At 49.1% G+C, this 17,964-nt stretch overlaps 1 protein-coding gene across 6 annotated transcripts in view; it reads left to right on the top strand.

The window, feature by feature from the left end:
- The window catches only part of IQSEC1 (IQ motif and Sec7 domain ArfGEF 1), a 69,900-nt gene extending 52,665 nt beyond the window's left edge, over positions 1-17,235 (top strand). For 5 of the 6 annotated variants that reach the window (XM_053468595.1, XM_053468599.1, XM_053468596.1 and 2 more), the window contains 13 exons: positions 2,275-2,554; positions 3,447-4,702; positions 5,973-6,134; positions 6,455-6,577; positions 7,186-7,352; positions 7,772-7,911; positions 8,236-8,265; positions 8,687-8,812; positions 9,247-9,346; positions 10,102-10,263; positions 10,428-10,604; positions 15,554-15,603; positions 16,185-17,235. In XM_053468595.1, coding sequence (XP_053324570.1) covers positions 2,275-2,554; positions 3,447-4,702; positions 5,973-6,134; positions 6,455-6,577; positions 7,186-7,352; positions 7,772-7,911; positions 8,236-8,265; positions 8,687-8,812; positions 9,247-9,346; positions 10,102-10,263; positions 10,428-10,604; positions 15,554-15,603; positions 16,185-16,634 — 3,223 coding nt within the window. In that variant the 3' untranslated portion in view covers positions 16,635-17,235. The remainder of the gene's footprint in view (positions 1-2,274; positions 2,555-3,446; positions 4,703-5,972; positions 6,135-6,454; positions 6,578-7,185; positions 7,353-7,771; positions 7,912-8,235; positions 8,266-8,686; positions 8,813-9,246; positions 9,347-10,101; positions 10,264-10,427; positions 10,605-15,553; positions 15,604-16,184) is intronic. The other variant, XM_053468600.1, reaches the window with a different exon arrangement.
- Positions 17,236-17,964: the final 729 nt, after the last annotated feature.

The following is a 17,964-nucleotide window of genomic DNA, read 5'->3' on the forward strand; positions in this document are numbered from 1 at the left end:
GCATATACAGTTTGTGTACATGTTACATTATGCATGAACGCACACACTGCTTCCTGATGATGTCACTGCCTGCTGACATCACGCGTTGTGTTTGTGATTGAAGAATTTCACTTAAAACTCGTTCCTGGTGCCTAATATGAAAAAAATCAAGAACAGATTGTTTGCGCTCAAACGTTTCGAGGAAAGGTCGTTCAGCTGAGCCAACAGAGCTTTTGTTTCTGCTTCACCCGGAATAGACGCGTTCAGAATGAAACCCGTCGGGAAATTAACACCGAATTATTCTTATTTTTGGACTCTGATATTTAACACTGAGCCGTGAAACAGCCTCTATTTTGGAAGCCACGGCGTGCGTCCCGTGTTTAGCCCGCTCCGAGGGGGTAACACGTTTCTTTCCAGAGAGGGCATTTGGAATGTCCTCCTGTTTTAGACTTTGGATGCCTCCATCTCCTTTATTTCGGGGGGTTGCTGACATTCCGGCGGGCAGCTGTCGGACTCGACACTCCAGCCTAATTCTGGAAGCCGTTTAGAAGGCGAGTTCCAGAATTAGCAGGCTTAGTTTTGTGTTTTAATTCCAAAACTGGAGATTTCACATTCTTCTTCTTCTTCCTGGCAGCGTCTGTACAGACATGGAGACTCCATTACTGGCGAGTCCCGCGAATCCTCAGCCGAGCCGCTTCCTTTGGGAATGAAAAGCAGATTGTGACGAGTGGGTTTGATGATTTAACCAAACGCAGAGGCATGGAAGCGATTTCACTCTGTGAGACGCTTATTCATAAAATGCTTATTTATGCCATGAAGTCATTTTAACCCCTCGCGCTTCTCTGTGACGCTTTCCAGAGCACGGCAGGAATTACCAGGCGGTTATTGTCTGTCTGCATTCAATGTGTTGTTCCCCGTGGAGTCTGGGCTGCAACGGGTTTGACCCACTTATCTGCTTCATTTCAACTTAATGGACACATCGTTGAACTTGAGTCACAATTGTTGCAGATAAAGAGATCAGGATATGAGCCCCCCCGAGTTCTTCCAGTGACCTCAACAGCCTTTATGGGTTAAATAATAACAGAATCTTTTATAGAACGGTAGAATCGTTCCCGGGGTTGGGGGGCTCTGAGTCTTTTATAGAACGGTAGAATCGTTGCCAGGGTTGGGGGGCTCTGAGTCTTTTATAGAACGGTAGAATCGTTCCCGGGGTTGGGGGGCTCTGAGTCTTTTATAGAACGGTAGAATCGTTCCCGGGGTTGGGGGGCTCTGAGTCTTTTATAGAACGGTAGAATCGTTCCCGGGGTTGGGGGGCTCTGAGTCTTTTATAGAACGGTAGAATCGTTCCCAGGGTTGGGGGGCTCTGAGTCTTTTATAGAACGGTAGAATCGTTCCCGGGGTTGGGGGGCTCTGAGTCTTTTATAGAACGGTAGAATCGTTCCCGGGGTTGGGGGGCTCTGAGTCTTTTATAGAACGGTAGAATCGTTCCCGGGGTTGGGGGGCTCTGAGTCTTTTATAGAACGGTAGAATCGTTGCCAGGGTTGGGGGGCTCTGAGTCTTTTATAGAACGGTAGAATCGTTCCCGGGGTTGGGGGGCTCTGAGTCTTTTATAGAACGGTAGAATCGTTGCCAGGGTTGGGGGGCTCTGAGTCTTTTATAGAACGGTAGAATCGTTCCCGGGGTTGGGGGGCTCTGAGTCTTTTATAGAACGGTAGAATCGTTCCCAGGGTTGGGGGGCTCTGAGTCTTTTATAGAACGGTAGAATCGTTCCCGGGGTTGGGGGGCTCTGAGTCTTTTATAGAACGGTAGAATCGTTCCCAGGGTTGGGGGGCTCTGAGTCTTTTATAGAACGGTAGAATCGTTCCCGGGGTTGGGGGGCTCTGAATCTTCTCTAAAACGGTAGAATTGTTCCTCGGGTTGGGGGGGGTATCCCGTCTCCCCCTCTTCTCCATGCTGTACATGCCAAGTGTGTTATAGTTTTTCCTAATTCTTTAAGCCATGTTCCGTCTCTCGCTGCGTTACTTTTGGTGGTTTTGTGGATGCATAGAGAAGGGGACACTCGCTGGACACGCGGCCTCTGTCTGTCTGTCTGTCTGTCTGTAGGACAGCGTTGGTGAATGGGTGGTGTGGGCTGTAAATCAGACTGTAGGAAAGGTGATGCTGTCTCTGTCCATCATTACCTGCAGAGCTGATGTGTTTTTGGCCTTAGAGCCTGAAATGTCTGTTCTGTGACCCCCGGCTGCCGGCAGCGCGTCGGGTTCCTGATAATGATGATGTCTGTTTATTTCTTTGCAGTGTTGAGGGTGAGATTCCTGGGAGTGAGAATGCAGCTTCCATAGATGACACTTCGAGTTACCACCAAGGCGCAATAACCCACAGCTCGTCCATAAGTCCCGACCAGTACGACTATCCATCCTACGCCCTGTACGGTGCGTCCCCCGCACAGCGCTCGCGGAGACCCAAACTGCAGCACTGCGTCTCTATCCTGAGGAAGCAAGCGGAGGAAGAGGCCATCAAACGGTCCCGGTCGCTGTCCGAGAGCTATGAGCTGTCTTCGGATCTCCAGGACAAGCAGGTATTGCATGATTTTCGCATTCTCCTCTCGTATTCTCACATAAAATGTCAGGGCTCAGCGGGGGCTCCAGGTCTATCCTCCAGAGAGGCTGATTATAAAGTCACCCGCATAGAGTGTCACCTCACCGGGCGACACGACTAGTGTTATTATAATTACTTTCAAGTAAATTATAATAACGAAAGGGCTAGAATCTGGTCCTTTTTTTATATCTAAGGCTTTTTTTGCTTTGCGGTTGATCTGGGTGTGCTGGTCACCCGCAGTTTGCTCGGTGCTCTACGCATCATGCGGCCATCCTCGTTCCTTAGTTTTTGTCTTTGATCCTGAGTAAAGTTTGTTAAATTCACAAGAGGGGGATCGATTAGAGAAGCTGGTTTATATGAATTATAATTAATGAATGGATTATATTATTCATGGGACTCGTTTGGGGAGCCGTAATTGCAAGGCTTACTGTTCAGGGCACCACATAGTGAGCTCCAAATGGCAGATGCCAAAGGAGAGACGCCCCCCCCATGTGTGTACAGCCATTAATAATTGCCTGCGAACATGCGGCCGGTCTGATAGATTTGTGTAGAAGATATAACCTGAGTCTTTATGGGCAGGAAAAGGGGACATCCTTTTAGGTGCGCCCAGTGACCCCTTTGAACTCCCGGGGTGTGAATGGAAGTGAAGGATTATGGGGCAATCGCAGTCTGTGTATTAATGATTTACTTGCTGATGACAACTTTTAGGGCTTAGGAGCAAATATGTATATGAAACACGTCTGGATCCCTTTTCACTTGTCTAGGATTTCACTCTGATCCTTTTCGATTTGGTTGAGTTTCTGCTCGAGTACTTTGACCATAGAAGCCGGTAAAACACGCTTGCCGTTAACACTCAGTATCCCTTGTTTTAGGTGGAGATGTTGGAGCGCAAATACGGAGGCCGTCTCATAACTAGACATGCGGCGCGCACGATACAGACAGCTTTCCGCCAGTACCAGATGAACAAAAACTTTGAGAGACTGAGAAGTTCCATGTCAGAAAATCGCATGTCCAGGCGCATTGTTCTGTCCAATATGAGGATGCAGTTCTCCTTTGAAGGACCAGAGAAAGTCCACAGCTCCTATTTTGAGGGAAAGCAGGTATCTCTGACAAATGATGGAACGAAAATGGGGCGCATTGTGCAGTCTGAGCGCGGGGATCTCGGGGAACAACCATCGCTGAAGTCCCCAGCGGCGTCCAGTGACTTTGCGGACGCCATAACCGAGCTAGAAGATGCTTTCTCGAGACAAGTCAAGTCTCTAGCAGAATCGATTGACGATGCATTAAATTGCCGCAGTCTGCATGCAGACGAGGTACAGACTTCCGATCAAATTAGAACTCGTGACATAGAGAGAAATAGTTCTAGTCAGATGAAACCAGCACATAATTTAGATCACAGGAAACTTGATGAGATGACGGCATCTTATAGCGATGTCACGTTGTACATTGACGAGGAGGAAATTTCTCCTCCTCTCCCACTTTCCCAGTCTTTGGACCGAACATCCGGGACGGAATCCGACGTACGACTTCGGTCAATGAACTCTTCTCAAGAATACTGGTCAATGACGCACAAGGATGACAAACTGGACACGGATACGAGCTGCCGCAGCACACCGTCTCTGGAGTGTCAGGATCACCGCTCGAGACTCGATCACCTACCTTTATTGACCATCGAGCCCCCGAGCGACAGTTCTGTGGACTTAAGTGATCGTTCGGAAAGAGGATCGATAATAAGGCAAAGTGTCTATGAACGGTCCATACACAGTCAGCAGGGAAGCCCCAAACATATTGCGCACATTCCTGCAAAGATATTAACGCGTGAAGACGACCAGCCTCGCCATCGAACAAGACCGATAGACCCACAATTAATTATTAATGGCTCCCTAAACAGACAGAGTAAATCCGAATCGGATTATTCAGACGGAGACAATGACAGCATTAATAGCACTTCCAATTCGAACGACACGATACACTGCAGCTCGGAGTCCTCCAGGGACAGTTTACGCGAACAAACTCTGAGCAAACAAACGTATCACAAAGAAACCCGAAACAGCTGGGATTCTCCTGCATTTAGTAATGATGTCATCAGAAAGCGCCATTATAGGATTGGCCTGAATCTTTTCAATAAGTAAGTATTTTGGGTTTTCCCCTGGCCAATAATGATTTGCGGCTCTGTTTCTCACCCCATTCATTTCCACTTTGCATAATTTTAGAAAAGTACATTTTATTACACGTTCTGATTGTATCTAAGAATGAATAAAAGTAGAATATTCAGGAGTATGAAAAGGAACGATTCTGGAGTAATAACGCGGTCTGTGCTGATGCTACAGACTTGGCTTTCTATAGGTGAGCTGACGTGGACGTCTCTCTAAGGTAAGGCTGTATTTTGTGCATCTAAAGAGCGGATGTTGCAGTCATGTGCTAAGGAGATAATCGGTCTCACCAGGGGAGGCTTGCCGAGGGTCTGCACCATCCGATCTATAAGATATTGGGGTCATCGTCCTCTGGAGCTGGGGAACGTCTTCATGGATGTGTCATGGAGCTCTGCGTACATTAGCACCATTATATGTCATGGCTCCCTTCCTTTTGGAGGCAGACGCAGCAATAGATGCTGTGTGACTTGGGGCATATTTTATGTGTCAGTGTAATCAGATCTGTAACAGTCCTTTTCTTGCCTGCAACACCATAAATGAATCTGTTTCCGAGAGGTGGACGTGATTCAGGGAGAGATTCCTGCTGCCTTTAGCGTGTTTTTTGCTCATGTGGAGCAAGAGCCAGGTCATCTTGTGTTTGAATCAATTTTCTTGCAGCTGGTGTTCCACATTCTAATCCCATTTCCGTGCATTAAAGAGAATTAAAGGGCCGAACCTGTGAGGATTATCTGCATACACGTCAAGTAGCGGAACAAATTGTCGGGACCTGGTACACGGGGCCCCTCAGCCGCTGTAACCCGTTCAAGCTTCATGCAAATCAACAATTCTTCATGGAGGTCTCCTGAGGTTTCTTTTGTGTTGTGAGGCACGGTTCACATCAGCAGATGCTTCTTGAGAAGAGCAAACTCAAAATGGTTTAGAGTAACTTTGTTTGGGCTCCAAGTTTGATAACTCCTGACTCCAATTAGCTTTTGTTGGGGGGGTGAATGGATTTGTTGCCACGGGGTGAATGGATTTGTTCTGGGGGCTGATCTGCCTGGAAAGGTGTGCAAATCACATGACTGAATCGCCTTTAGTCCCACGAGAGTGGCTCTGCGTTGGTCTTTGGGCATCCTTGATACACCCCTATGAGAGCCTAAGCTCAGAAATAAATGCCACTGATGACTGGGTCTTCCTTCTTGGCTGTGTAACCAAACTTTGCATTAAGGCCACTTCTGAGATATTGCCTGAATTTCTTTTGTATAGGAAGCCGGAGAAGGGGGTTCAGTACCTCATTGAGCGTGGATTTGTGCCCGATACCCCCGTGGGGGTGGCGCATTTCCTGCTGCAGAGAAAAGGACTCAGCAGGCAGATGATCGGAGAATTTCTGGGCAACAGGCAGAAGCAATTCAACAGGGACGTGTTGGAGTGAGTATCTGCCCCACAGGTCGCTCTGTGATTGGCCCAATGGTGCGATGACTTCATACACACACTTGCGCAGATCCCCTTACCTTGCACATAGGCCTACCACCACAGGGCCACATAATGCGCATTATGTGACCCTCCTGGGGGCCTTGTGCACATAGGGCCTTAGTGCTCCCGTGATACTGATGTCATTTTCCTGCCATTATACAGACATCGTTGTGATGTCATATACTGCCTGGTGCTTGGGGTTACCCAGTATTGGTGAGCAGTGTCACGTGGTGTGTTTTGTGGGGCTGTGGATAATAATGTTGTTTGTGTTCCAGTTGTGTTGTGGATGAAATGGATTTCTCTGCCATGGAATTAGATGAGGCGCTTCGTAAATTTCAGGCTCATATCCGGGTACAGGGAGAGGCCCAGAAAGTGGAACGGCTGATTGAGGCTTTTAGGTATGTATGACGCGAAGTATCCGCTCATGACATCACATGTAATTGTAATGTAAGTTGTGACATGAAAGGCATTCATTTTATCTGCTGAGGAAACCTGCTTTGTATATTTACCCTTCAGGGGGTAACGGGCGGCAGAAATCTATGACCCAGCCTGTGGGGGTGACACGGAAGTGCTCACAGGGTCATTATACAAATACAATATACATTCTTATTATTTGGATATTTGAAACTGACCAACAGAGTGGGGAACAAGAACAACTTTCAGATCGTAAATAACTTTAATACTGACAATAGCCAAGCACATTGAGACATACTGGTAAAGAAGCAGGAGAGGGCCTTGCTTCCAGGAGCTTACCATCTATTAGAAGCTTGAGAGCTGCGGTAATGATATAATACAGATCAGCTCTGTGACCCGGGGTTAGCATGTCCAGGAACGGACTGGGCGTAAGAACTCTCCCAGGCCCTTCAAGGCCAGCATCTGGTTAATCATGCGGCCGCACGATGGTAAGTAGTTGGCACCGAGCGGCCACAGGGCACTTGCCTGGAAGCCGGTCCTGGTCTGCGCGTGCTTTTGGTATCACTTCACAGGGACTTGTTTTCCGTTCTAGCCAGAGGTACTGTATCTGCAACCCTGGGGTCGTCAGACAGTTTCGCAATCCAGACACCATCTTCATCTTGGCCTTCGCCATCATCCTGCTGAACACGGACATGTACAGCCCCAACGTCAAACCCGAGCGCAAGATGAAACTGGAGGATTTCGTGAAAAACTTAAGAGGTAACTTTCTTACCATTCACTCGATCTCTGAGGCTGTGAGACCCGATGTTCAGGGTATTTAAACAGTTCCTAATAAAAATCCCGTTACCTCTGACAATAATACACCGACACTCACAAATCCTAATAAAAATCCCGTTACCTCTGACAATAATACACCGACACTCACAAATCCTAATAAAAATCCCGTTACCTCTGACAATAATACACCGACACTCACAAATCCTACAACATCTTGAGACATAAAGAGAAAAGCCAAGCGGTTTCCATGACTTGGCTGATCATCCTCTACCTGAACCCGATGCGATACGTGGAACGTGGAAAGTTCTAGCCTGCCTGGCGCTTCCTTGTACAGAAGCTGTAGTTTTGTGCATGCATGTCTCCCGAGAGCCGCCATTAACACAAGCGATCACTTCCTACAGGCGTGGACGACGGTGAAGACATCCCGCGAGAGATGCTGGTAGGAATATATGAGCGGATCCGCAAGCGGGAACTGAAAACTAACGAAGATCATGTATCCCAAGTCCAAAAGGTCGAAAAACTTATTGTGGGGAAAAAGCCGGTAAGATGTTTTATATTTTCCTTTCCTTAAGTTATACATTTGAAGGAAATAAAAAACCTTTATGGAAGCCAAGTAATGGTTATCAGCAGTCATTGATAAACAGTTTGTAGCCCAAACTGGATCCTTTACACATCCTTCTCTTGTCCTGAAATGCAATTAAATGCAAGACCTTGAATGCTGGCCGCTAACGCCGAAGGTCCTAAGATATTTTCTGTCCACGTTTTGTGGTGAATAAGCGCGCGGCTTGTTACACGTTCACGCTGCGTCTTCGTTGTGTTGTTTCCGCTGATCCTTAATATGCTTTTATGTATCTTTCTGCTGCAGATCGGATCCTTACATCACGGCCTTGGCTGCGTACGTATCATTTTCCATTCTGTGTCTAAAAACCTTCCTTCGCCCTTCGGACTCCTGCGCTGATTGTCTAGTTTTCCTTTATGACATCACAGATTTAATTGCTATCCCAGTTTGATTTTAGATTACGGGGCATTTTGTTGGGTGGCCCTTTAATTCTTTTGAAAGGTTTGGTGAAATAACCGTGAGTTTTCCACGTGTTTACATGTCTGGGACAAAAAGGCTCATGAACCCCGTGATTTATTCCAAAGGGTATCCCCTGAAATCCTCGCAGCCAGCATGGGCGACCTCTCTATGCGAGCTTTAAATGACAAATCAGTTTATACCGCAAAAGCCATGGCTTCTGGGCTGTTTGCCAACGAGTTCCGGTTCCTTGCAGACCGAGACCCCCTGATGTACGCGGCGTGTCCTCTGTCTCTCGCAGGTCCTGTCTCTGCCCCATCGCAGGCTCGTCTGTTACTGCCGTCTCTTCGAAGTTCCCGATCCGAACAAACCCCAAAAGCTTGGATTACATCAGCGAGAAATCTTCCTCTTTAACGACCTGCTCGTGGTACGTACGCCCGGATATTACTCCAAGCACAGCGTGCTCGTTAGCGTAGAGCGCGTACGATTCCTGAGAGCCTCATTACCAGGACTTGGCTTCTTCCATCCCCTTTTTCAAAATGTAATCAGAGATCGAAGCGTCTTCGGCGGTATCTCGGTGGCTAGGAATAGCGCGGCGGCGCTGCTGCAGACCCTGAGGTGGGGGGATTAGTGCCGTTCCTGCGCAGCCGAAGGTGCCAACCCCCATCATTGTTAACCCTGCGCATCGCACAGGCACCCGCCACATTACAGGCGCATGCTCACCCAGCTGGCGCTCACGGGGATTAATGGCTGGCTCTTCCTTTCTAAACGGATGGGGATTAATGCTGTAGATTATTCTTCCTTTAATGTCCACTTTTTGTAAAAAAAATAAAACATGGATCTTGTATTTTTCTGCCGTAGGTCACCAAAATCTTCCAGAAGAAGAAGAATTCCGTAACGTACAGTTTCCGCCAGTCTTTCTCGCTGTATGGGATGCAAGTTCTTCTCTTTGAAAATCAGTGTGAGTTTAAATGCTATGGTGGCTGATAAAGTGACTAGTAGCGGAGAGACCGGGGGGCTCCACCTGTGCCCGCTGGGACGGAGTTTCCGACAGTATTAACACCTTAGGGCATCTCTCCGGGACTGAGGTTTCTGGAAACTTCCTTTACCTCCGGCACATGGCTCACAGCCTTAGGAAGTCATTGATCCGGACCGGCACAGGTAGCAGCTCCGCCAGACGTGGATAAGTGCCGGGGGGCTGGCAGGATTATGTCTCTGAGCCGGCCACGAGCCAGGGTCCGAGTCCAAGCAAATCTCCCAATGAGAGATCCGTTCCGTGCACAGTATTTATTGTTCTAATAAAGCTGCAACTATCACATAAAAAGCCACCGTATTCAATAAAACGCCGTGGTCTCCAAGCTAACGGCCCCTGCAAATATTTATGTGAGTTTTCAAGTGACAAAAAACATTTTCCGGGTCACCTACTGACCGTACAGAAAAGGAAAGAAACGGAGCGCCCTTTTAAATCTCCGCGCCCTGATTTACACCCCTCAATTTACTTTTACTGTAAGGAAGCTGTTAACTTGCTTGGATTGTTCTAGATTTTCTGTTTACCCGCGTGCTTGGATTGTTCTAGATTTTCTGTTTACCCGCGTGCTTGGATTGTTCTAGATTTTCTGTTTACCCGCGTGCTTGGATTGTTCTAGATTTTCTGTTTACCCGCGTGCTTGGATTGTTCTAGATTTTCTGTTTACCCGCGTGCTTGGATTGTTCTAGACTATCCCAACGGCATCCGACTTACCTCCGCGATTCCAGGAGCTGATATCAAAGTGCTGATTAACTTCAACGCTCCCAATCCTCAAGATCGCAAGAAGTTTACGGACGATTTGAGAGAATCGATCGCCGAGGTGCAGGAAATGGAAAAGTACAGAATAGAGTGTAAGTACGGCGGTCCGCAGCGGCCTCTTCCACCCGGCGCTCGGTACCCGTCCTTTCTGACCTGATGTATGTAACGATGATCTGCTGCTGTACCTGCGCGGCACTGCGTGTTGCGCTCTTCCTCCGCCGGTTGGCAATATGGTGCGTTTGTTGGGTCGTTTCAGCCGAGTTAGAGAAGCAGAAGGGGGTGGTGCGGCCGAGCATGTCCCAGTCCGCCAGCCTGAAGAAGGAGTCTGGAAACGGCGCCTTGAACAGAACGTGTCTGGATGACAGCTACGCCAGCAGCGAGGGTCTGAAGAGGAGCGCGCTCAGCAGTTCCCTGAGAGATCTTTCTGAAGCAGGTAATCTGCTCACACGGTTACTACACACGTGCCCCGCGCGCTCCATGTAAATAGAGCATCGTTTGTGCCGTACACGTAGCCGTAACCCTGAGTCACACACGTGTGTTTTTTGCCCCCTTTTATTTTGTTCCTCTATGAAACATTGGAATTAAAACATTGACCTGTTGTAGATCACTATGTGTACATTTAACGGACCGAAGAAGTGCGAAGTGTAAGTGATATTCTAGATGTAGATTCAGAGAGCTCCAGACCCGTGTACAAAACGCTTCATGTGTTCCGTGTGCTTCCGTGTCCCCGCGCATTACATTTGATGAATGAAATGGAGTGAAGCCCCCCTAAATTCACTGATGTCCCAGAGTACCGAGCATGTGCCACATACCATAGCGTTGTACATTGGCACCTTATCATCCTGTGTGAACACCGGCGCGTCCGGTTAGTGGCCAGCTCGTTCCACTGTTTATGGGAACTTCTGGCGAATAATGTGAAAGAGACAGATGAGTCTCGTTAGTTCATGCGCGGTACCCTATTCCGGCTGCATCTCTACAAGCAGCAGGAGAACGTATAGATTATCGTACGTAGATTGCTCTAGAATAGCTGCGTCCTGCCCCGTCTGTGCGGTATCCATTCCCTGTTATACATGCCACATCAGTCTCACCTCCGTCGCCAATCACGACTCCTACATTATAGGAATGACGCAGTCTGGGTCCCCCCCCCACGCAGGTGGGAGACCCCCCCACCCCGCGCAGACGGGAGACCCCCCCACCCCGCGCAGATGGGAGACCCCCATGCAGACACCTCCCAGACGCAGTCACCACGTGGTGCTCCCTCCTTGTGGTGCTCTGTGTACCTCCAAACCCCTAAGACTAGTCGGGGCGCACGGCCTCCTCCATCATGTCCTGTCTGTCATTACCCCTTGGGCTGGGTAACTTTGTATACAGGGAGGACTTTATTAAAAAGGGCCGGTGATCTGATGCTGCTGGACAGGCTGGACACGCAGCAATAGCGTTAAACACGAGAGACAATAACCTGTCTGATACAATCTAATAAACTAATATAATTAGTACTGAGCACTTGTGTGTAACACGCACCCGGTGCCGTACATGTCACATGCAGATAACACGTACACTCCTTGTGTGCCTACGGAACAGTATTAGTAGGTTCCGTGAGGATGTTCATGGCTTCTGGCTGACATGACTCCATGTTTCTGTTGCTGTGGGGTATCAGGCGGGTATCTGTGTGCGGTGTATGTTACGGTATGCTTCTACGGGTAATGGAGGGGGGGTTCTGACTTATTTGTATTCCAATTAGCTGTACTGGTAAGACAGGGGTATCTGCCCCTATACTGATAGTAGTCCTCCCATTACCCCTTCTGCAGGCGCCCCCAATACTGCAGCTGCCCCCCACTGGCTGCAAGTATTCTCCATACTGTAGGTACCCCCTATTATGCAGGAACTACCTCTCCACATACAGTGGGTTCGCCCCAATATCAGTGATAAGGTAAGGCACTGGGCCACAGTACTCTCCCCTACTGCAGATCCTCTCTCCTTATTGCAGGTGCTCCCTGATATCGGGTAGGTGTTGGGTGGCAGTACTCTCAATATACCGCAGGTACTCTCCCCATACTGCAGCCTCTTTCCTCCTTACCACAGGTACTCTCCGATATCAGGGGTAAGGATAGGCATTAGGTAACAGTGCTGTCCCCATATTTCAACCCGTATCAGTGGTGTTACGTCATAGTACTCTCTACTCTCCCCATACTGTAAGTATGCCCCGGTATTAGGGATGGGGGTAGGTGTTAGGTCACAGTACTTTCCCCATACTGTAAGTATGCCCCGGTATTAGGGATGGGGGTAGGTGTTAGGTCACAGTACTCTCCCCATACTGTAAGTATGCCCCGGTATTAGGGATGGGGGTAGGTGTTAGGTCACAGTACTCTCCCCATACTGTAAGTATGCCCCGGTATTAGGGATGGGGGTAGGTGTTAGGTCACAGTACTCTCCCCATACTGTAAGTATGCCCCGGTATTAGGGATGGGGGTAGGTGTTAGGTCACAGTACTCTCCCCATACTGTAAGTATGCCCCGGTATTAGGGATAGGGGTAGGTGTTAGGTCACAGTACTCTCCCCATACTGTAAGTATGCCCCGGTATTAGGGATGGGGGTAGGTGTTAGGTCACAGTACTCTCCCCATACTGTAAGTATGCCCCGGTATTAGGGATAGGGGTAGGTGTTAGGTCACAGTACTCTCCCCATACTGTAAGTATGCCCCGGTATTAGGGATGGGGGTAGGTGTTAGGTCACAGTACTCTCCCCATACTTGGGGCAGAAGTTGCTCATGTGGTGAATGTTTTGCTGCAGACCGGGTTAGATATTTATATGTCTGGAGTATGAAGTTACCCGTGGTGTCAATAAACACGTCCTGAACACGTTTCAAGAATATTCTAAAAATGCTGGGAAAGAGACCTCCGGGGTTTACCCCCCCCCCCCCATGCTGCTCCCTTGCTTGGGAAACATTTACTATTTTATCATGAATGCATCGGATTTTGGAGTTTCTATAAAATGTATAAGTGATTTCACGTGTAAATGCTGTACACATGTGTTCGATATCCATGTGTTACACGTGCACATGTTATGTGATCCTTCAGGCAGTTAGTGGGGGTACAAGACGGTGCCGTTCGCCTCCCAACTGACTCCCCCAACAGAATCCATGGCTGTTGGCGTCTTATATTTTCTTTATTTGGTGCTGCTGGTTGGGTGATGAGTCCCACGGCATGGAACGTTATCCTCATACTGCAGATGGCCGCAGATACTCCTCATGCTGTATCGGCCGTCGTTCGGCCGCAGATACTCCTCATGCTGGATGTGCCGTCGTTCAGCTGCAGATACTCCTCATGCTGTATTTGCCGTCATTCGGCCGCAGATACTCCTCATGCTGTATTTGCCGTCGTTCAGCTGCAGATACTCCTCATGCTGGATGTGCCGTCGTTTGGCTGCAGATACTCCTCATGCTGTATTTGCCGTCGTTCAGCTGCAGATACTCCTCATGCTGTATTTGCCGTCGTTCAGCTGCAGATACTCCTCATGCTGTATTTGCCGTCATTCGGCCGCAGATACTCCTCATGCTGTATTTGCCGTCGTTCAGCTGCAGATACTCCTCATGCTGGATGTGCCGTCGTTCGGGCGCAGATACTCCTCATGCTGTATTTGCCGTCGTTCAGCTGCAGATACTCCTCATGCTGTATTTGCCGTCGTTCAGCTGCAGATACTCCTCATGCTGTATTTGCCGTCATTCGGCCGCAGATACTCCTCATGCTGGATGTGCCGTCATTCGGCTGCAGATACTCCTCATGCTGTATTTGCCGTCGTTTGGCTGCAGATACTCCTCATGCTGGATGTGCCGTCGTTCGGCCGCAGATACTCCTCATGCTGGATGTGCCGTCGTTTGGCCGCAGATACTCCTCATGCTGGATGTGCCGTCATTTGGCCGCAGATACTCCTCATGCTGTATTTGCCGTCATTCGGCCGCAGATACTCCTCATGCTGGATGTGCCGTCGTTTGGCTGCAGATACTCCTCATGCTGTATTTGCCGTCGTTCGGGCGCAGATACTCCTCATGCTGTTTGTGCCGTCGTTCGGCCGCAGATACTCCTCATGCTGGATGTGCCGTCGTTTGGCTGCAGATACTCCTCATGCTGGATGTGCCGTCGTTTGGCTGCAGATACTCCTCATGCTGTATTTGCCGTCGTTTGGCTGCAGATACTCCTCATGCTGGATGTGCCGTCGTTCGGCTGCAGATACTCCTCATGCTGTATTTGCCGTCGTTTGGCCGCAGATACTCCTCATGCTGGATGTGCCGTCTTTCGGCTGCAGATACTCCTCATGCTGGATGTGCCGTCATTCGGCCGCAGATACTCCTCATGCTGTATTTGCCGTCGTTCGGCCGCAGATACTCCTCATGCTGTATTTGCCGGCGTTCCGCGTCTGGTCGGGCCACTCCATAAAAAAAACGGTGAGTGGGAGTGGGAGTGGACGTGATGAGTGCAGGGGGTCCGCACGCGCTTCTCTCTCATACGGGGTTTGAGCTGCAGAAGCTACAAGGAAACAGCTGACACCCCCATATTCCCAGGTCAGGACACCTGGGCCCCCCAGTACTGCCAGGGCCCCCGTCTCCACACACATTCCTGTGGCTTACGTCTGTAACAGTCACTCGCCGTGTCACTAATCACTCCGTGTCCCTTTGCAGCGCTCACTTTCCTGTCCAGACGCGGCTCGGCCCGTCCACGTAAGCCACGCTGTTCTGTTCTCTGCGTTCCTGTAGCCCCTGAGCCCGGCTCGTAGTGAGCAGAGAGACACTTTCTGTAGCCGTTAGTTACCGGTAGCACCGCTTTTAACCCTTTAGCCCCTGTAGGCTGAATCAGAAAAGGTGGGGATTTTATTAAAGGGAATTTATCGTGATGGACGCCGGTTCTACTCCCTTTATTGCTTGAAATTCCGATTGGCCCGTCCCGAGGAGCCGCTTCGCTGCCGGTGGGTTCACGAGTACCGGCAGCCTGTGTATCCAAATGGATGTAATCACAGAAAAGTGAAACGGCGCCCAGAGAAGCCGCTTTCTGATCGATTCCCTTTAATAATCATCACTGCTTGGTGTGGCAGTTTAATGTTAACGGTATTCAGCCCGTACTGAGAGGGCAGCGAGGAAAGCATCACCGTCTTACACCTCCGTATTATACACTCAGGAATACCGGAGACTCTACAGCCACTACTCCCACCACGAGAAGCCACGCGTTCTATCGGCCCACATGCCATTGTGGCTCCAGAGCTGGCCGGTGGCCCTTGGCCTCTCACACTCACTTGTTGCTTGTGTCAATGAGCAGGTTCTGATGATTATTGAGCTGACTCAGCCACGTTGTGTGTTGGTCTCTAATCTGTGGTATTGCATGTATTGGGCAGGGAAACGTGGCCGCCGCAGCAGTGCAGGATCGCTAGACAGCAATATGGAAGTAAGTAGGAAGCTGTTAATCTGTAGCTCTGTGTAATGCATCTCTGCTTGCCTCCGATATTCTGCATGCTTGGGGCACACGTGACAAGGAACACGCAGCCAACATGTATGATACCCGCTTCTAGCTGACCCTGACACTAGCTCGCTATTAACCCCTTCCTCACTCTCCTGTATCTTAATACATGCTTCTCTGTCACCCTGTCCTGTGACGCTGCGGATAATGGGACTGTGTGTCTGGGGAGGTAGAGGATGCGCAGGGGGAGCCGCCAGGAACACCAAATGAAAACCAACTCTATGTGGATTTCATGAGATTTCATTCATCTTGAAAGCACTAATATCCAGCGTATATCATGCGTCTGCCTCCAACCTCCTATCTCTGTGTGTTTGCCGTCCCTGCCCACCCTCGGCCCCTGGGCCAGCTCCAGCGTGTGCCGAGTGTGAACAGTCAGCGTTACCGTAGATAAAGTCAGTTTCTGCCGGTTAGCTGAGATTGTGCTTTAGGTCAGACGTGTACGTTCTGCAGAAAAAGAATTGCTTTTTTGGCAAACCTTGTAATTACCTTTTCTGTCCTTTTCTTTTCAGGGGTCCATCATTAGCAGCCCCCACATGCGCAGACGAGCCACCTCCACCCGTGAATGTCCGTCTCGCCAGAGCGTTCCCAGCTCTTCCTCCCTCCTAGGGTCTCTGTTCGGTAGTAAGAGAGGAAAGCCATCTTCCCAAGGTCATTTAGTAGCAGGGCCGCCGCCGCCACCGCAGCATCCAACATTAATCTCACATCAGCACTACGCGGGATCAGCAGAAGGGCAGACACAGGCACAAGTGCATGCGCAGTACCGCCACATGCAGCAGAACCCACCACCGTACCATCACCAGCATCACTACCACCCCCCCCAACACCTTCAGCAGCATCAGTACCCCCCGCACGCGCCCTACATCCATTCCCAGCATGCCCCCCACCACCATTCCCAAGCCGTCCCGTCTGTGTCTGCAAGCACCAAACCCAAACACAGCGGGATCAGCACAATCGTCTAACACATTAACCCTTTAACACTAACCACACAGTGTACAGAAACCTAAGTAACGGCATTCCTGCTGCGTGTCGGGTCATTCAATGGTTAAACATACTGTTTCTGTGTAATTATAGCAACTTAGAAGCTTGAAAATAAAATATTTAATTTTTGGATTCTAGCAATACGGGCTCGCAGCTTTTCCCGTGATCTGAAGGGGGTAGGTTTGGGGGGGGGACGTGTTTAGGGGTTCAGTATTTTTCCGGAAGTACCCTTTGCACTTAAGACCTTGAGGCAGTCGGTAAATGTGCCAATTATCTAAACGAGGACAGAACGCAGATCAGTATTACTGCTCTCATACTTCAGGTAAGCAAAGCTGTCGGCGCCGACGCACTTCCTGGTGAAAGCCGCCGGCGCTCACACAATAACCGCCTCGGACACTTTAACGGCTGTAAGAACTGTGAATTTTCATGACCTAATTTTTCTATATATGCACACGATTTGTAGACACACAGAAGTAGTTGTGTGACCAGCACATGCGCATGACCCATCGCCATCGCCTGAAACCTTTTGCTATTCATACCGTTTGATTTTGAAGATATGATTAAACCTTTTCTAGCAGAGAATGTATTTTAAGACTTTTTTGACATGTTCATGTTTTTTAATTGGCAGAGATTTCCGTAGATCCGTTTACCCGCCGATTCTGCCTTCTTCATCCGTAACATTATTTGTAATGTTGATTGTACCTCGAAGTGCTTGCTCTGTACATTATTTCACCCCGTGATCAGTAGGGATTTCTCACCCCCACTAACCTGGATTCTAATAACCAGTACCGCGGGGCTTTATTCACTAAAGGGAGAGATGGCAAGAGAGCTGGGCATTTAACTATTGACTCGGCAAGAAGGGCAGCGATAGCCCCAATGCAACGGGTGAGGAGACTGGAAAAATCTCCCTGATTCAACTATACATTATACAGGGCCAGCTCACTCATTTAACAATACATTGCTGATTTATCTATACATTATACAGGGGCCGGCTCACTAATTTAACAATACACTAAACAGGGGCCGGCTCGCTGATTTATCTATACATTATACAGGGGCCGGCTCGCTGATTTATCTATACATTATACAGGGGGCCGGCTCGCTGATTTATCTATACATTATACAAGGCCGGCATCTCGCTGATTTATCTATACATTATACGGGGCCGGCATCTCGCTGATTTATCTATACATTATACGGGGCCGGCATCTCGCTGATTTATCTATACATTATACAGGGGGCCGGCTCACTGATTTATCTATACATTATACAGGGGGCCGGCTCGCTGATTTATCTATACATTATACAGGG

The sequence above is a fragment of the Spea bombifrons genome, chromosome 6 (genome assembly GCF_027358695.1).
Source record: "Spea bombifrons isolate aSpeBom1 chromosome 6, aSpeBom1.2.pri, whole genome shotgun sequence".
NCBI classification, from domain to species: Eukaryota; Metazoa; Chordata; class Amphibia; order Anura; family Pelobatidae; genus Spea; species Spea bombifrons.